Genomic DNA, 20,457 nt, shown 5'->3' on the forward strand with positions numbered 1-20,457 from the left:
TGACAAAAAATGTAAACTACTAATACGCTATCCAAAGTTAAATTTAGTTTAAGTGCCACCAAAACGTTGTGTTTTTTAGTTTAATTAATGTGTCCGCTCGCTTTTGTCTTCCCGGTGGCGGCGGAATGTTTTAGCGACCGGACCAGGGACAACTAGCCAGTTAGCGGCCGTTGGAAACAAAACTGGACTCCGTAGCCGAAAGCAACTTCTCATGTTACCTAAATATCTCTTGCTCTTCTTCATTTTGTACTAATTTCATCCGAAGACTGACAGTTTTGCGGTGAAGATGGGAGTGCCGAAATTTTACCGATGGATTTCAGAGCGATATCCTTGCCTCAGTGAAGTTGTCAAGGAACATCAGGTAGGAAAAGGACGCTGACTAGCGTTAGCCGCATAGCCCGGTGTTACTGTGGTAGCATCGGCATTAGCTTAGCTAGCAGCCGGCTATCAGCAAGCTAAATATAGCGGGCCGGCGGAGTTTTATTCCACCTAACTAGTGCCCGGCAGCAGCTCTTTTTGTAACCAAATACTTCTGACTCCATTCTTTACACACCACAGTCGCGTATTTACTAAATTGAAGCACTAACTATCGTCTTGGAAATATACACATTAAAAACAGGTTAAGGTGAATGCAATTGCTAATTGTCGTTTGCACCGGGTTGTTTTGGGCTTTGTTGGACAAGAACATTCTAAACAACAATTAACCTCTCGCAGTCAGCTAACTAACTTGACTCTAATGGAAATGAATGCAGAGCTTCTTGTCAGCTACGTTACAGTCGCTGTGCTCTGTGAATTTGAAGTTACTCAAAGCAACAGCTAGGTCATATGCTCTGTGAGTTTTAAGTTACTCAAAAAGCGACAGCTAGGTGGTCAGTCATTGACACAGAAGGGGAGTGAAATGACTGACGGCACAGGAACGGACTTGAGCGACCTAGTTTGTGATGGAGGTGAGGAAGATTGCATGTCAGTGCTGAAACAGCAGTTTCATCAGCCAAACGTCACTTAGTTTCACCCCCGTTGCATAAGCCAGGTTGAGTCATTTGAGTTCAGACAATTAATGCGAGCTTGTATACTAGCATCTTTATTTACACTGCCGATCTTGCCACAACACACACCCCTCCGAAAAAAGTGATAACACTGCTCCCTGTCACGTAGGGCGCTTGACAGTAACACAATACCAGAAAAACCCTATAAGTCAGCTTGCCTTTGGTTGAGTAAACCTGTAATTTTGAGAGATGTGTTCCATACAGGAAAAGTGGGGGAATTTGTTAAATTCTCTGGGGAGTGTGAAGGATTTTTACAAATGGAATTACAGGAATATACCAGAATGTATTTGCCAACTTGTTTCATACATTCATTGCATTAGATGGTGGTTTTCAGCCCAACAGTGGGCTGACCTTTAGAAAAACATTAACAAACCAGGAAGCAATAAAATACTTATATCATTGAAGCACTAATTTGTTTATTAGGTTTGGAAAGCCATAGAAAAGTCATGAAACTTTATCTCAGGGCCACGATGGGGAATGTTGTTATTAATTTTCACTTCTCTCTCTGGTTTTTGTTTTATTTTGTTGAATGTTCAGGCTTTTGGACAAACTACTGTTACATTTTAATGGAGATTTATCAATGACCTCATCCCAGTTTTCTCTCCCTCTTCTCTCTCTGTGGCCGCCAGATCCCGGAGTTTGACAACCTCTACCTGGACATGAACGGGATCATCCACCAGTGTTCCCATCCCAACGACGAGGACGTCCACTTTCGCATCTCCGAGGAGAAAATTTTCGCCGACATCTTCCACTACCTGGAGGTGCTCTTCAGGATCATCAAGCCGCGCAAGGTCTTCTTCATGGCCGTGGACGGTGTGGCGCCGAGGGCCAAGATGAACCAGCAGAGAGGGAGGAGATTCAGGTAGAGTTGGGTGGAGGGAGGGAGGGAGGGAGGGAGGGATGGAGGTATAAGGACAGGGGTAGGTGCTGCTCAGAGCCTCCATTAGCCATCAGTGAGGAAGAGAGCTTGGATGGAAGGGGGGATTGACACCAGTGGAAGGGGGGCAAAGTCTTCTTCTCGGCCACAGATAAATTGGCTCAGAGAGTCAAAATGAACCTGCAGAAAAGTAGAGTGGGTGGGAATATTGATGGAAACATAGAAATGAGGGAGGTAAGGATAATCTTTAACTAGGGATGGGACGATATGCTTACCTCACAATACCATTCAATACACGGTATGGGGTTCACGATTCAATACAACCACGATACGATGTAACAACAAAGTATGACTGTGCAGAATTATGTTTATTTCTGAGACACAAATCTTGTAATGCTAGATTGACTCTCTCCATTAAAAAGCCATCTGTATCATTAAAATATGAATAAATAATAAAAATCGCATTTTAATGGACAGAGTGTGATGCCTCATATTCTGTGGATCATTAAAAAGGTCTTAAAAAGGCATAGATTTGACTTGATGAAACCCTTCAAAAGCGTGAGTGCATATATTTTTTTGGTATAGCTTGCCCCAGTGGGAATGGAACCCCTAACCCTGGTACTGTTAGTGCCTTGCTGTAGCCACAGAACTACAGAGCCATGCCTGTGACTGTTAGTTTGAACTGCTCTCATCTGTATCTGTGTGTCTGTCTCTGTGTGTGTGTGTGTGTGTGTGTGTGTGTGTGTGTGTGTGTAGGTCCGCCAAAGAAGCAGAGGACAAGATAAAGAAAGCTCTGGAAAAAGGAGAGGTGCTCCCCACGGAGGCTCGCTTCGACTCCAACTGCATCACTCCTGGTAGGGACGCATTAAACCATTGTCCAGAATTGGCACCATCCGTCAAAGTCGCCAAAAGCGACTATAACGTAATACATAACGGCACTCATTCTTTCCAAAGTAGGAAAATCTAACAGCAATTGTTATTTTTTTCTATTGTTATAATAGGTACTGACTTCATGGCGAGACTCCAAGAGCAACTGAAGTATTTCGTCCACAACAAGGTCTCCACCGACAGGACATGGCACGGCGTCAGAGTCTACCTGTCCGGTCATGAGGTGTGTGTGGGCGTGTGTGTCTGTTTAATTTGAATTTGGTCCCTGCAATATTTACAATGTTGAATGGGCATTTGATCATAGTGATGTAATGTACTAAGTGTGTGTGTGTGTGTGTCTCTTACCCTGCAGACGCCAGGTGAGGGAGAACATAAGATCATGGAGTTTATTCGCTCTGAGAACGCCAAGCCGAGTCACGACCCCAACACCCGCCACTGCCTGTACGGGCTGGATGCTGACCTGGTAAGGTGTGTGTGTGTGTGTGTGTGTGTGTGTGTGTGTGGAATAGATTGGTTGATCGGACAAATACATTGGACATAGGTCATCGACTGAATCTGTCATGGGCAGAAAGTTTCTCTTTCTTTTTCCATTTAAATTACCTTGATCTTTGGGAATTTATAATGTAGCCTAGAGCAAGATGCTCAAATATGGAGGCAAATGCAGGGACACAAATTATGCTCAAGTTGATTTTAAAAATGTAGTTGGAGCCTAAACACACCTGATATTTCCCAGAGTCTTCCTCGGGATTTGCTGGTTTTGTCCCATTTGACTGTCTTATGCTACTGCTTCCTATTGGGAATGCACCGCCACCTCATACTTCATCATTTTTTTTAAACTATGAGGACTTCAAGTATAATTTAAAGCTGCACTAGGCAGCTGAAAACTGAACTTCAATACCCAGAAATTATGCAAGGTGACGTCAGTAAACTGCACACAGCACGCTCATGTTCACCAACCCAGCTGATCTGTGATGCTTTATACCAAATATACCAAAGGGCCGAGAGAGGAAAAAGCGAATGTTGGTGAGTCCAGCTTTCTCTGGACGGAGCGCTGCTCACTGCTGTTTAGGAGACAGTTTGGATTTCACTCTCAAGTTTCAGTCCGCCACTTGCTATGGGCGGAGAAGTGACCTTATCCGACACCAGAATTCCATTTGGCAAATAGGACGAATCTACAGCTCTCAATTAGTGGGGATGGGGATTACAATGACACGACAGGAGAATGTACACTATCACTCAACCCTAGTGTGGCATGTCTGCCTGCCTATGAATGCTGGTGTGTGTCTAAAAGATACTGTCTCTCACTCTCCCTCTATTTGTGTTGTAGATCATGTTGGGTCTGACCAGCCACGAGCCACATTTCTCCCTGCTTAGAGAAGAGGTCCGCTTTGGAGGAAAGAAATCCCAGAAGAGGTGTGTGTTGTGTTTCCGAGAGGTTGATGCGTTCTCTGATAATGCCCTGCAGTGTTGAAACTGTCCTCTCTCATTTCTTATGTTTTTGCATTTGTTTTCTTTCTTTTTATTTATTCTTTCCAATGTTATTGATGTGTCTATTCTCTGTTTTCTGTCCCTCCCTACTCCTTTCACTCTCTCTACTCCTTGTCCCCTCTATTCTATTCTATTCTATTCTTCTGTTTCATTTTGTTCTTTTCTTCTAGGATAACGGCTCCAGAGGAGACAACTTTCCACTTGCTGCACTTGTCTCTGATGAGGGAGTACATCGACTATGAGTTCTCCGAACTCAGGGTGAGACAGACACACACACACACACACACACACACACACACACAACATGGTAAAACCAACACAGCATTTGTATAGCCCATTACATTGTAACCCAGTACAAAATTCTGTTTATGTATGGCTTTCATCATGTATGTTTCTAGAATAAGACTGGGTAGGGAGTATGTCTGATTATACTGCACTGTACAGTATGACATCTATATACTGATTATGCTTCTGTGTGTTTTCCAGAATCAGATTGGTTTTGAGTATGACTTGGAGCGGATTATAGATGACTGGATTCTGATGGGCTTCCTGGTGGGAAACGATTTCATCCCTCATCTTCCTCATCTTCACATCAACCACGACGCTCTGCCCTTGCTGTACAAGACCTACATCAGCATACTGCCCAAACTAGGGGGTGAGACACACACATACACATGCACACAGACATTACATAATTTACAAATAGTTTTGCATTAGATTTAGAATGTTGAATGTGAATATTAAGTATACGCAAGACGCTGAGTTTCTTTCGCTCCTGCCATGATATTTTAAATCTCATTTGTTTGTTTCAAATATTGTTTGCACCGAGCCTCCTGGTCAAACTGTTCGTACATGACAACTTACTTTACATTAACATCTGATTCTGATCAGAACTTCACATACTTAGAAATGAAACTGACTCTTGCATTCTGATCCAGGCTATCTGAATGAAAACGGTCACCTCAACCTCTATAACTTTGAGAAGTACCTGGAGAAGCTGTCTGAGGTGAGACAATGGAGGAAATGCTGTAAAGCTTACTGTAAAACCTAATATTACCAATGCTTATTTATTGATAACAACATAACGCACCTGTCATTTATAGAAGTTAAGTGACTTTTGAAGATGGCCATTAATATCATAAAGCAGTTTATGTGTGATTTATGGTGATTTGATGGTTTGACATTGTAACTTGTAGAAGTTAACCGATTTATTAGCACCGTAGAGTGCTAGTGAATGATGCTGGAAAATCTGTTTATTAAATGCACTACAAAAACAGATGTGAGGATTCCATTGATTATTTTTAATAATGTAAGCAGGCACTGAAATCGGAGATTTCAAATAGTAATCTCATAATAATAGTGACAAGATTGTTTTTTTTTTTTGTTTTTTTCCTTTGGCAGCATCTTTGGTAATTAGCGGTCAATGCTGGTGTGTTTTTGCCCTACATATAGGTTGAATCATTATTGTGTTCATAGCAGTCAGCAACACTGACATTTATTTATAAGAAATAAATTATGTAGACTTGCTTGAATAACAAAAAAAGTTCTCAGTGCAGCTATATGTGATATTTGATGCGACTAGTAAACAAGTTTGGTGATAAATTTTTTACAGCCAAAGTAAAGAACTTTGAATTGCACTTGAATTGAAATTGCAATTTGCATGTTATTTATGTCGTTTAGTCCAGAGACATGTTTGTCCTAAAGCTGGCATGAAGCGATCCGAGGCTCTATTCTATGATGCGTCATTAATAACAGTTGATGATAAATTGTGGAACTTGCTCCTCCCTTTCTTTCTCCCCTCCATCCAGTTTGACCGGGAACATTTCAGCGAGGTGTTTGTGGACCTGAAGTGGTTTGAGAGTAAAGTGGGGAACAAGTATCTGAACGAGGCCGCCGGCTTGGCTGCAGAGAAGGAAGCTGTCAGCAAGGACACCAGGAAGAAGGAGGTCGGTTGTCCACACACACACACACACATACACACACACACACAGGGATGCAGTGATAGAAATAAACCCAACATTCTTTCATTTACTATTTCTTTCAGTTTCAGTCATGTATTCCCCGCAGATAATAACTCTTATGATCTGCCGTGTGTGTGTGTGTGTGTGTGTGTGTGTGTGTGTGTGTGTGTGTGTGTGTGTGTCTGCAGGAGTCCTATCTGGCAGCGCTCGCCTCGTCGGATAAGGAGATGGGAGCAGGAAAAGGAGGAGTGGCGGAAGAGGAGGAAGAGGAGGACGATATGTTTGAGACGGAGTTCAGACAGTACAAGCGCACCTACTACATGACCAAGATGGGTGTGGATGTGGTGTCTGAGTGAGTGTGTACACACACACACACACACGCACACACACACAATTGTCACACAAGTAAATGGGTTGCTTTACTAATGTAGTGCTCTGATTTGAAAGGCAACATAAAGGTTTGAAAACACCTGAGAACTCGCATGTTGGAATTTCCACTCAGAAAATATTCACACATCTTTGTCCTAAATTTGAATTCAGAGAAAAGATTTACAAACGTGCAAGTCAATATTTGAACAAAAGGAATAGAAGCTGCAAACTTGTAACATGATATGTGCTCAGTGATTACAACTTTTCGAATCTGCTGTTGCAACCTTTCCAATGCCGTCTGGTGTGTCACAAGTGGCAAATCTGCGCGCTCTTATTTTTGTTGCCAACGTTTGCTGATGATGGTCTCTTGTTCATATGGTTGTCTTTAGTCTGTGTTGTTATCATACACAGTCACTCCAGGAATCTGGTGTGGCAGCTCGTCCTTGCAAGTGATCTTAAAATGTGTTTTTATTCTCCTACTTGCAGTGAGTTTCTAGCCAACCAGGCCAAATGTTATGTGGAGGGCATCCAGTGGATTCTTCACTACTACTACCATGGGGTCCAGTCCTGGAGCTGGTGAGAGCTGCTCTCCTCTCCTCTTTACTTTTACTTTCTTTACTTACTCTACTTGCTTCTCTTTTTGCTTCTCTTTTTTCCCAGGATTCCCACTGGTCAAGGAAGTTGTGAAATATCATTGTGTTTTGAGAGGACATTTTACAAATGTGTCACTTGACAGGAATATAGCAGAATGTATTTTCCACCTTGTTTCACACATTCATTGCATTAGATGGTGGTTTTCAGCTGGTTTTGTCCACAGTAAGTCCAACTGTAGTGGAAACCGTACTATTCAGAACTTTTCTGAGCTGAAAATGATTAACAAATCAGGATGGAATAAAATGTTTAGGTCATGGAAGCGTTGCAGCTTAGTTAAGGAAAGTTATGGAAAAGTTGTTATAATGGTTTCTGTCTGTCTCTCCAGGTACTACCCCTACCACTACGCTCCCTTCCTGTCTGACATCAGAAACGTCTCTGGGTTAAAGTTGACCTTTGACCTCGAACGACCCTTCATGCCCTTCCAGCAGCTGTTGGGAGTCCTGCCCGCTGCCAGCAAGGACCTGCTGCCGGAGTGTTACAGGGTAACACACACACACATATGCAAACGCATACATACATACTGTATGTAAGACACTAACAAGAAATAATAATAAAAATGATAATTTATTGTTTTTGTTGTTTCAGCACCTGATGACCAGTGAAAGTTCAGCCATTATTGAATACTACCCTCTCGACTTTAAAACGGACCTCAACGGCAAACAACAGGAATGGGAGGCGGTGGTGCTCATTCCCTTCATAGACGAGGTACACACACACACATACACACACATTTGGGATTAAATAAGAAGTTAAAGAACTGAGATCTGTCATGCTTTTCTGGCAAATGTACCTCCCATCCATTTCCAAGACACATTCTTCCTGAACCTTATATATAACCTTATATTTATGTGTGTGTTTGTATGTATGCATGTATTTAACAGAGGTGCTTGCTGGCAGCCATGGATCCCTACAGTGATAAGCTGACCAAAGCAGAGAAGGCCAGGAACCGCCACACAGAGTGCGCCGTCTACACATATGATCCCGACATGGACTTCACATACACCTCTACCCTGCCTGAGCTGTTCCCTAACATCACACACTGCCATGTCAGGTACACACACACACACACACACACACACACACACAACCCTGATTCAGACTTAACATAAAGTGGATTGGTCTGTCTCAATTGAACATGGGCAAAGAAATCAGTTTAAACTAGGGGTGGGAAAAAAAATCGATTCACTTAAGTATCGCGATTTTTTTTTTATTACGATTTTTAAATCGATTTTTTTATTCCTGAATCGATATAATTCAAATTCAATTGCTTCGTTTTAGTCTATGCTTATTAGACGAGGTGGAAAGAAGTTACCGCTTTTATCCAGCAGATGGCGAAATGTAGCCTATTTGTGTTGAGGTAGAAGGGTCTAGACTTTGATGGTCAGCAGCTCCAGAACCGGGGAGCAGTGCGTATTTAAGACACAGACATCCTTGGCCCACGAAGAGTTAACCATAAAGCACACACCCCCTCCCCTCGACTTGCCTGAGTCCTTCGTTCTGTCTTGCCAATAGACGGAGAAACCCTCCGGCGTGACGGCACAGTCGGACAGGCTGGGCTCCAGCCATGTCTCGGTGAACGCCAGAACGCAGCAGCTCCTAATGTCCCGCTGGTGTTTAATCCATGCGTGCAGCTTGTCGAGTTTGTTGTCCAAGGACTGAACGTTAGCTAGCAAAATGCTGGGCAGAGGGGGTTTGTTGTTTCTCTGTCGGGTTCTGCACAGAGCCCCGGCGCGCTTCCCTCTCCTTTGTTTTCCTTCGTCGGCGCACAGTTAAACAAAAGACCCAGGGGAGTACGTGGTCCGCGATGTCAAAAGTCGGCTTTAAGTCCGAACTGGCTGACAATCGTAACTCCAAAAGTGTTTGCCGATCATACTGAATGAGTGAAAGTACCGTATGTGCAAAAAGAACAAGTAATACAAAGTAAATCCACACAAATTTGCTGAGTTGACACAGAGCTCTGATGTGCATTCCATTTGGCCAAAATGCGTCCTCTCTCCTCGACTCCTTGCTGACTCGGCATCCAAAAATGAGCCGCCATCATGAAGGACGTTTCAATTGGTCAAAAAACGCATGAAGGATCCTTCATGTCTCCTTGTCAGTGCGGCTATCGCACGGCGCACCGGAAGTCTTTTGAGCACTAGCTTGATGAGCAGGAACAGCTAAATGTAGCAGTTTACTTCAAAAAGTATATATATTTTTTATTCATTCTATTGTACATTTTATGTACCACTTTTATATGCAGTATAGCAATGATGCTGCTGAAATAAATCTCAGAAGACTGACTGACATATTATATTTTACTCACATTGAAATTGAATGAGCAGTGTATGGGACATAGCAAAATAGCATGCATCCTCTTATACAAAACTGAAAAAAAATCTAGAAAATGTATCTAAAGAGCCAAGTAATGCTTTTTTATGAATATAAAGACTTAGACCAATATAACAAACCCTTTCATAGTAATTTTTATGTTAGGTTAACATGGCAAATGAATTATTTATGTACAGGACACCAAAAGGCACCCTACAGCGATATTGTCCCATATACAGTCTCTAGAAGTGTATGATTCAACTTTTTCCCATGGTCTAGTGTTAAAAAAGCAAACGAAAATCGCAATAAATTGTAATATCGAATCGCAATACTTGTAGAATCGCAATACTTAAGAATCGCAATACATATCGAATCGGCACCCAAGTATCGTGATAGTATCGAATCGGGAGATAAGCATATCGTCCCAGCCCTAGTTTAAACACAGTCCCCTCTCAGCCTGGTGTTCAGCAGGCTAACTGTACTGTCTTGTGGTTGGTTGGTTGTTACAGACTGACTCCGATTCCTATGGATGCTTGGCACGTGTCGGTGGACCACGTCGGACGCCGCATCGACCGCTCGGCTCTGTACTTCTGTGGCTTCCCCACCCTGCAACACATCAGACACAAGGTAGCACCTCCACAGCCCCGCCACCAAATATATAGCGTTGAATGAAAGCACTCTTTCTGATGATCTATTTGTCTCTGTCTCTCTCTCTCTCTAGTTCTTTAAGAAGAAGAGTGGGGTGGTTGTGTTCCAGCAGAGCAGCAGAGGAGAGAACATGATGCTGGAGATCCTCTCCAACCAGGAGGGGCAGCCGGTGAGGCTTTGTGTGTGTGTAGTACTTTTAGCTGGTTAGGGCATTCTGAATGTTTGGACATACTGTAAAACAACAATTAAGAAGTCTGATAGTGCTTTGAATTTACAGAGAGTGGAGCAATCTGTATGCACTAGTTTGAAGAGAATGAGCAGTCGTTTAAAAAATGAGAATAGGCTTTGATGTATACTTTTTGTCTGTCTGTCTCTCTATATACCTCTCTTTCTCTGACTGACGCCCTCTCTCTCCCGTTTTCTGTCTCCATTCTTTCTGCCTTTCTTTCACCAATACTCACCCCATCTCTCTTTCTGTCTGTCTTTCTCTCTCTGTCTCTCTAGGTATGCGATGACGTTGCAACACTAGTACTGGGGAGGTCGGTGTTCGTCAACTGGCCCCATCTAGAGGAAGCTCGTATCATCGCAGTGTCGGATGGAGAGACCAAGTAAGAATCAGAATCGGAGATTATACAAGCCTTTGGCCGGAATGACACTAAATGTGCTGAATGCGATACATGCTGATGGAAGTTCATTCATTTTTAAATGAGTGAATCTGTTACCAGCGCATCAATCTGCATCATAACAGGTGTTTTCAGCCAAAATCATCAAAATGTATGATGTCCATACACTAATAAGCCTAGCTATAAATGTGCAAATGTAGATCTTTACTCCAACATTTATATTGACAAAATAGATAGAGTCCCAAATGCAGCCACTGTGCCCAGTCGTTTTGGCTGCAATTTAGACATTCCTTCCCCTTCTTTTCCGTGTGAAGTATGAACCAGTCATCAGAAGTCAAGTCTTTGGAACTGATTTTGCAGGTTTTCCCTGGAGGAGCCCCCCAGTGTCCAGAAGTTGTACGACAGGTCCTCTCCTCCTCCCACCAAGGTCACCTACCTGTCTGACAAGGAGCAGAAGGATTGGGTGAAAGATGTCCAGGGAACCACCGAACAGTAAGACAGAGACAGACAAAAAGATGGAGATTTGTTTTATGAATTAATTATAAAACGATAGCTATTGCTTTTTTAATATTTTATCATACAAAACGGATTGTTGCCGTCCTTAGTTCTGAGGCTGAGTGACGTTTGAAGCCAGATTTATGAACATTTGGTTTCTTTTTTCATTATAGCTCTGTTTCACTGGCATTTTATGAAAGCAATAAGCCTCCTAAGCCGTGATTTAGAGTGATTTTAGAACTATGTAATGGGAATTTTACTCTCCTCTGCGTTGGCCTCTCATGGCTTATTGCTCATGCTTATTATTTGTTTCTTAAAAATATTTCCCTTTCTCCTAGTTACGTGAAGCGGAAGGGCATCATGGTGAATGAGACGGCGGTGGTTTTGTACGGTCAGCTGCTGTCGGGGAGGAAATACGTCCCCAAAGCCAACGGGGTGGTGCAGCTCGAGAAACAGTGGGCCAAGCAGGTCCTGCCTTTCTCCTACCAGACCATCGTTAAGGTAGATGCATGTGCTGGTACTGCATATCACACACACACACACACCTACAGACACACAGAGTGCAGCAGCGGTCAGACTGACTTTTAGAAACATGCAATCTTACCAATTGTCCCTGACTCCCTTTCCCTCTCTCTCTCTCTTCCTCAGGACATCAAGGCCTTTGACTCGTCTTTGACTCGCTTTAAGACCTTGGAAGAGCTGTTTCCCCCGACAACCACTGTCTTCATGGTGGGGAACCCTTACTACGGTGCCATGGGAGAGGTACGGTGTCAGTTCCCCTCCAACTCCTGATTTTTCTGTCCGAGAAACAGACTAGTGCTCCACTGTCCTGCATTCACGTCATATGGGAATAGGCTCCAGAAGGACTTGTTAAAAGCAATAATTTGAAAGCTTGTTTGAAGCCATCAAGACGTCCCGATTGATGTTTTCTGTGTAGACCTGAATGGTATTTTCTAGTACTATTTACATACTGTTTACTGTCTGAAAGCTGATGTGAACGGTAGGGAGCTTGTAACTCCCATCTTTCCCATGTGACAGGAATGCAGCAAGTTTTATAAGCTCCTCCCCTTATATTTTTCTCAGAAATTAATACTTTTGTCTCGCAAATAATGGACATTTCACAGGTGCAAGAGTCTAGTGATGTCATCAAAGAGGGCCGGGTGCGAGTTGTCTTCAACGTGCCATACGAACCACAGTTAGAGGCCTTAATCCAGAACCAGCATGTAAGACACACACTCACACATAAAACTGTACTTGTGAGGACATTCTATGAACTTGCATTCAGTCTTAACCTCCAACTTTAACCTTGTATTTGCGTGTGTGTTTTATAGAAGTACTGTGTGAAGTACAGTCCCGGCTATATTCTGGCGTCTCGCCTTGGCATCACCGGCTACCTCGTCTCCCGCTTCTCAGGAAGCATCTTCATTGGCCGTGGCTCCAAGAGGAAGTGAGTGCTCAGCCAATCACCTTTCAGAAACTGGTCCTGGCTAATGGTTTGCTTTCACTCCTGCCTTTTTTTATGTTCGCTGTTGAATTGAACCAAATGCAAAGCAAAATGTCCACCAGAGCGAAACACCTTATTCCTGTGACCAGCAGGAATAATGGACAGGAGAGGGGCAACCTAGACGATCGGCACAATTCTAAATGTTTCTCTTGCCCTCTCTCCCTCCTTCTCTTCTCTTCTTCATCTTCGTTGCCTCCAGTCCCTGTGGGGAGCAGAAGGCTAACGTTGGCCTGAATCTGAAGTTTAACAAGAAGAACGAGGAGGTTCCCGGCTACACCAAGAGGACCGAGAAGGAGTGGCTCTACTCTGTCGCCGTAGAGGAGTTACTGGGCGAATACCTGGACAGGTAAAAAGCTGTGCGAGTGTGTGTGTGTGTGTGGTGTGCAGATTAACGCTCTCTTGTCCCTCGTCATCTATTGTTGAGCTGCAACTGAGCCTTCGGTTATTCCAGTGGAGATGCTTGGCTGCCAGCAGTAGAAGACTGATTGTACTTGAATGTGTTTAACTGTAAAGTCTAATGCCGAATGTTCCTGAAATCAGAAATGTGCTGTGTTACTGCCATTAAATAATCTTATAGCTAATAATAATAACCATTGTGTGTGTGTGTATTATGGTTTCGTAGGTTTTCTGAGGTGTTCGACGCAGTGTCCAGAAACAGTCATGATGATGTTTTCTACGAAGACGACATCTGGCCCAGAGAGGACCAGAATGGGTAAAACACACACACACACAAATGTATAACCACATACATCAATATATACATACACACATTGAACTCCATTAAGATTTTGGACATATTTTGACTCCTTAGTCTTGTTACTTTAGATATACAGTGGCATAGTTGCATCACAACGCAATGACACAATTTATGAGGAAAAATGACAGATTGCCAGCTTTAATGTGAGGCTTTTTTCATCCATATCAGACGAACAAGCAAAGGACCACAGCCTTTTTGTACATAGTCCCCTTCCAAAAGTGTTTTGATTATATTCAGTGAAGTAGTCACTGTTCATATGCACTCAAAAATTCTCCACAGGATTCTCAGTATCTTACTGCCAGGTTCTTTGGCCATCCTCATAGTATTTCATTGATTCTCTATGGGGGATTCATGTCGGCTCTAAATTACTCTGAGGCAATATGGAATACATAGTTGGTGTAAACGAGTGAACAAAGCCTAGAGTTATCGATCCAGGCTTCAGCAGTTCTTTCATCCCTACGATTTTCTTTGTTGAACTCTTCTCTCAAGTTTTAAAATGAAGGTGAATTGTTGATCCCAACACTGATCTCGATAAACACCCCACAGGGCGGAGAAGGTTTCTGAAATCACTTCTTGGTTGAAAAGTCACCCGGTCAGCTCCATCAGCCGGGCGTCATGCGACCTACAGGTGTTGGACACCGCCATAGTGGAGAAGATCGAGGAGGCAGTGGAGAAGACTAAGGTAACGCTCGCACACACACACACGGTTTCACGCTACTGCAGTCTTATCTTCTGTCACCAATATGGGAAATTCTCTCTGTCTGTTCTACCATTTGCGCTCACTGCTCCCCTATCCATACATCTCTCTCTCCTCTCTCCTCTCTCTCCTCTCAGGTGAAGAAGGCCACTAAGAAAGTGCGTGTGACTGTCAAGCCTCATCTCCTCTTCAGGGTGAGTCCATTCTGCCTGTCTATGTCAGCCTGTATATGTTATTATTTTGGATAAGATTATATTTGAGGTTGGGTTTCAAGTGTAACCATATCCTTTGTTAACTGGACTTATATGTTATCGTATGTGTTTACAAAGTATTGAACATGTATGTGTGTGTGTGTAGCCCTTGGAGCAGCAGCAGGGCGTGGTCCCAGACCCTGAAGCGGACTATCACCTTTTCGATCGAGTCGTCAACATCAGGGAGAGCTTCTCCGTCCCACTGGGTCTCAGAGGCACCGTCATCGGCATTAAAGGAGGTGAGGACGCACACGATTTGAATTCTTTCATCCACATCCATTTTTTTAAAGATCTACCAAGGGCAACATGTTAGTGTGTGCGTTTAATGGGTATAAAGCAGAAGAAACACACACATGCCAGGGCTAGTATTCCCCACAGTTAACAACCTGTATGTGTGTGTGTGTTGTACTCTTCAGCGGAGCGTGAGGCAGAAGTTCTCTATGAGGTGGTGTTTGATGAAGAATTTGCTGGAGGACTCACCATCAGGTAATCACTAATAGGCTAGTTGTGTTTGCTGTGTTATTATCTCTTTTTCTGTTTAAGTGTATACTCACTGCTCTCTCTCTCTTTCTCTCTCTCACACCACACTGGAATGATTTCTCCGGCTAATCTAATATATATATATATATAAAAAATAATAATAATAAACACATATTCATTAGCTGTTATCAGGGAGGAACCTTCCTGATCCCTCTAACGCAATATGTTTTTTTGTTTGTTTTTTTAAAGCCAATATCAACCTCAGAGAGGATAGTAGAGAAAGTGGTGAAAAGTGAAAAGTGTGCTGTTGATGGTGACGGTATTGCTTGTCCGTGTCCTCAGGTGTATGACGGGTCGCGGTTACCGCCTCCCTCCCAGCGCTCTCATCAACCTTTCCCACGGGACCAGAGTGGATCAGGGCTCCCACAAACTCACGGCTATCGTCAAGCCTCAGCCCGCCGCCGCACACACCAACACACACCGCCAGCTGGCCGGCCTCAACCACTCACCGCGCTCGCCGTTTATACCCACACAGGTATGGGGCGAAGCAGTCACACACACACACGCATGCAAACACTTGAATGGTCCAACCAATCCCCACACTTAGAGGTTTTGCTGTTGTGTCACAAATCTGCTAGTAACCACTGTTACTGACACACACACACACACACACCGCTTTTACCTGTTTGAAAAGACTGAACAATCAGAATTTTGTCTGTCTGATGATCAAAAAACATTCCCTCATACACCCCTCCTATATCTCTCTCTCTCACTCTCTCTCGCCATTATATCTGCACCCCCACCTTCATTTTTCTCACACGCACACACACACCCCTCTTTCTCTCTCTGTAGCATAACCACAAACAGAGCGTGGTGAAGTCAGACTCCCAGAGCAACAGGAACTCTCCTTTTAAGGCTTCCAACCACAAACAACAGGCCAAGGTAAGGACCGTGTAACCTGGATCTGCCCCCTTCTCACTTCCCACTCCTACCTATTGGCTCTTTAACTATCCGACCTTTCAAATTTCTTATTATATGAAAGATGTCGTAGAAGGATACAGTTATAGACTATAAGACTCTCAATCTTTTGCCTCAAGCTTTCACTTACTGTTTCTCTCCATCTCTCTCTCCAGAGCAAGGAGGAGGAGTTCACCAATGTGTGGCAGTCTCTGCAGAACTCCGGCCCGCCTCAAAAGCCTCCTGCTCACTGGCACAATAATGTAAGTGCATGTGTGTTTGGGGGTGAAAATAAGACTAATGTGGTCAGAGAGTCACAGAGCCCAGCAGTCACACTGGTGATGCTGGTCCTCTCCTTAAGTTATTATAGGTTACGTTTGTCATTTCAACTTGGCAGTGTTTGCACTGATCAAGATGTTACTTTTGTGTGATAAAACCGTGTGTGTTGTCTTGCCAACTCTAGGAAGGACATTCCCAGCAGGGCAAGAACCAGCACACGACATCCAACAAGGCTGTGAGTGCACATCCACACAGAGACACACACACACACACACACACACACACACACACACAAAAGGCTTGTTTACATTCATAATGTCCATAAAGATCTGGTTAAATTAAGGACCTCACAGAAGGAATATTCCCATTAGGCCGTATCAACTTGGGTTTATAATGTGTATGCAAATGGTGACTTATAGATACATATTTATGGATGTGAACAGACAGTGTGATGTATGTATATTTGTGTGTGTGTGACCTGAATCATGCGTTGGTGTGTATGTATCTTGCAGGCATCAGTCGGTGGCATTAGGGTGTTAAAGAGAAATGAAGAGGCCAACTCCCTTTTCCCCTCACAGAACACAGCCAACAAGGTACACACACACACACGCACCCACACACACACACGCGCACACACAAAATGCCCTTTCCTTTCATTCTCCTTTTTACCCTAGCCTATCTTTTTTTTAAAAGCCATCTACATTCTTTTCTCTTTTCTTCTCACTTTTCTCTCACCAAGGCTTCGACTGAGTTCGAGGAGCTGATCGCCAATCTCAAGATCTCCACGGGCAACCAGCACACCCCGCCCCCTCCACCTCCCACACAGGAACCCACCAGCCAATCAGATGGCCCGCTGTCTCCGCAGTCTTTCGCTATGGTGAGTATCAGAGGCATGGATTGGTCAAGTTAGCAGTGGTCTTCCTTTGAAAAAAACTAACTTTTATAATATTCCCTGTTCATTTGATGCATATCTATGAATCAGAATTGCCTTAAAAAATGTTTAAAAGCTTCTTCTTACTCACATACATATGATGAAGTAGCATTGTATGGAAAAATAGATCAGTTACTTGATATCCTCAAGGCACACATGTATGTAACATTAACACCATATTATTAAAAGTCCAGTCATTCTGTCACTGGTCACTGGCCAGTGGTCAATGGTGATTGGTTGAAGGTGGCAGTAGTGATAGTCTGACAATTGAATTGTGATTGTGGTTGTTGCTGCAGAAGGGGACTTTGGTCCTGAAGGAGATGCTAAAGATTGACAGCTCTGCAGCAGGAAGTCCCTCCTCCCAGGACCCGGCTAGCTCCGCCCCTTATGGAGGCCAGCAGCAGAACAGGAGACGATCTGCCAAGAAGCTAGGTACCTAACTGACTACTACACAACAAGCACATTTTCCAACTATCCAACCAGATTAATTCACTAAAGTTAGGTAACTGACTGAGAAGTTAATCTAATAAATACACCAAAACTCCTGGATCTAGATCTTACCTTTGGACTGTGGTACAATATTTAATTTTTCAGTGTGCTTACCTAAACTCAGAAATAGGAGCTTCTGAGGAGCACTTAAAGGCAGCATAAAAACTGTGTTTTTTCTCATCCTCCTTTCTCTCCCTCCAGCGGCGAAGATGAACGCCCCGCAGGCCGAGGCGGCTGTGTTACCCCCACCTCCGTCGGCCGCCTCCCTCAACCTCCCCAACACTGTGTTGCCCAGCGGGGTGTCGGAGCTGGCGCGCATCTGTGTGGGGTTAGGCATGGCACCGCCGGAGTTCAGCTACATAGGCAACAGACAGGTAACGCAACGTTTTTACAACACGTCTGCACACCTAGACACCAGATTTGATGCAGTCCTTTGCAGTTACTGTACACACACACGCACACACGCATACAAACATATTAATGTTGTCCTGCATCTCCACAGGGTCTAGTAGTATGCCAGGTGAAGCTCTCCAGTGGGCTGATGGTCCACGGTCCACAGTGCCAGTCAGAAAACGATGCCAAGGAGAAAGCTGCCTTCTTTGCCCTCCAAAGACTGGTACAACACACATATCTGTTTGTGTTTTTCTGTGTGTGTGGTTTTCGGGGGGGCGGGCGGGGGGGGCTGTACAGGCACCAGCTTTAAATGGTATATTTGCGAATCTGAATATTAAGGGAATAGTACTGTGTATGTAAACCAGTGTTCTGGATCAGATCTCTGACTAAGGCTGCCCTGCCTTCTCTCCTCTTGTGTTTCTGTAGAACTCAGTAGGGTCGGGCTTCCCCATCCCACCTCCTCTCTACCCTGGAGTGGGACAGATACGGCCCCCCCATATGGGAGCCATGCCCCCTGTCTTCAACCAGTCAGGTCAGTCCGTCCTCCTGACGTTACAACTCTCGCTCTCTCTCGCTCTCTGTGTAGCATCTCAAACCTGACTCTTTTTCGTACCCTGTTTTCTTATCGATAGACTCTCTTTTTCCTCCCCTAGGTGGTCTGTTGTTGCCCCCCCAGGGTTACGCCCCTGCCCCTCTGTGGGGTATGACGCTGCCGCCCCATCACCACCACCACCACCACCAGAGCCAACCGTTCTACGGAGGGGCAGGTACCTTCCCCGGCGCCGCCCGCCCCCAGGCATCAACAACACTGCCCATCGGCTCGCACAACCAGTTCATCCCCTTGCAGGTAACCACACGCAGACACAAGAGGAGGGTGGGATGTATTGTTGAAATTCATATGCCATAATGTGTGTTGCCATGGTAACTCAACTTGCCCCTTGTCCTCTGACCTCGACAGGTGACTAAGAAGCGGGCATCGACCAGCAAGAAGAGCCAGGAAACTCGCGAGTTCTACAGCGCCGCCCAAACCGTGGCCAGGAACCAAACGCAGAAAGCCCCGCCCTCTGGCCAATCACAAGCTCAGAATCAACCGCAGAGCAGCAAAGTTGACCAGCCACACCACAGCAATCCCTCTCCGTCCAATCCCAGCTCAGCAGACGTGACGTCAGCAGTCCCACACACCCCTCCTCGGCAAAACATCCCAGCAACAGGCCACACCCCCGGCTCTGCCTCCAAGAGGAAACACAGGAAGCTGGCCGTCAACTTTGAAGCGGCTAAAGTCACCGAGTGATGAGCTAACGTATGTGTGTGTGTTGGGTGTTTATAAGCTGCTTTGACAAGACCTGACTCTGATTACAACCTTGTCGGTGTGAAACCGTCTTTTCGGTCTAACTTTCCATGTAGAAACCAACTTCAAAGTGGCCAGGGTTCTAAAAACGCATTTTAACAGCACGGATCAAGCATTGAATTTTTTTTTTTTTTTCTTTTGCACACCTGAGCAAACTAAATTGTTCCCCCTGTCGTTTTGTCATCTGCCTGAAATCACAGGCACTCCAACTCAAAAATGTCAAGGAAGTGTGAAGGAATTGTACAGTGTTCCAGTGTAAGTCTAACAAAGCTGGTTTTAGTAGCGGCAGCTGCCCGGTTTTCTGGTCTGGAAAGTTGCCTTCTCGAGCTCATCTGTGGTCACGGAGCCCAGTGCAGCCCAGTACAGCTCGGCCTACAGCTGCTTTACTGGTGTGGAAAGGGCTCTAGTGTACTGGCTAGGAGACCAGGGTGCATTCTGGGACGAGGCCTTAGCTCCTTAGCTTCTTTTTCTTCCTTGCGTCTTTTCTGAAAGTTCCAGGACAAGTAGAGTTTGAGAGTTTAGCACAATTGATTAAAGTAATATTTCATTGCACTATGAACAGTTGCATGAACAGTGAACTATGGAGAATAGGCTAGATTCCCTTGGGAAGCATATTCAGAAACCTTTTTTTTTTCTCTAAACAAGAGCTGTTCTCTATGCTTAAGTATGCGGAATATTGCAGATGTTCTAGTGAAGTGAAACATTACCTTAAAATTGCATTGCCCTTGTTAAATATCCATTTTTGAGAAAGTGTAAGGACACCATAGCTGCTCACCACCAGCAGTTTGTTAAAATGGAACAAATTGGCTCAAAAGGGGAAAATTCTAATCTAAAGCTGGATTTATACAGGAACACAAGTTAGGATTTTCTTTTAACTTCATCTTTTCATTGATAGTCCAAAGTGGAAAAACATCTGGGTCGTATATAATTGGCATAGTTTTTTCCCATCTACACCGCTTCAAAATGCTGCCTGTATATTCACAACTAAAGGATGGGAGAGATCTTACACTGA

At 44.2% G+C, this 20,457-nt stretch overlaps 1 protein-coding gene across 1 annotated transcript; it reads left to right on the forward strand.

Annotated features, from left to right (window-relative positions):
* The first annotated feature begins 200 nt into the window (after positions 1 to 200).
* Positions 201 to 19,688, forward strand: xrn1 (5'-3' exoribonuclease 1). Its single transcript, XM_071900542.2, has 41 exons — positions 201 to 361; positions 1,676 to 1,908; positions 2,680 to 2,777; positions 2,925 to 3,034; positions 3,164 to 3,274; positions 4,139 to 4,224; positions 4,470 to 4,557; positions 4,786 to 4,954; positions 5,238 to 5,305; positions 6,108 to 6,245; positions 6,449 to 6,612; positions 7,116 to 7,205; positions 7,609 to 7,765; positions 7,869 to 7,988; positions 8,165 to 8,334; positions 10,103 to 10,220; positions 10,315 to 10,410; positions 10,746 to 10,849; positions 11,225 to 11,356; positions 11,698 to 11,860; positions 12,008 to 12,121; positions 12,484 to 12,582; positions 12,691 to 12,806; positions 13,063 to 13,209; positions 13,486 to 13,575; positions 14,167 to 14,302; positions 14,455 to 14,511; positions 14,675 to 14,807; positions 14,985 to 15,054; positions 15,391 to 15,583; positions 15,901 to 15,990; positions 16,182 to 16,268; positions 16,469 to 16,519; positions 16,797 to 16,877; positions 17,024 to 17,161; positions 17,512 to 17,647; positions 17,906 to 18,078; positions 18,207 to 18,320; positions 18,524 to 18,629; positions 18,751 to 18,944; positions 19,056 to 19,688. The coding sequence occupies exons 1-41, from the start codon at positions 287 to 289 to the stop codon at positions 19,386 to 19,388; spliced, it is 5,148 nt and encodes a 1,715-aa protein (XP_071756643.2). The 5' UTR covers positions 201 to 286; the 3' UTR covers positions 19,389 to 19,688.
* The last annotated feature ends 769 nt before the right edge of the window (positions 19,689 to 20,457 follow it).

This window comes from Centroberyx gerrardi, chromosome 13 (genome assembly GCF_048128805.1).
Source record: "Centroberyx gerrardi isolate f3 chromosome 13, fCenGer3.hap1.cur.20231027, whole genome shotgun sequence".
Classification (NCBI taxonomy): domain Eukaryota; kingdom Metazoa; phylum Chordata; class Actinopteri; order Beryciformes; family Berycidae; genus Centroberyx; species Centroberyx gerrardi.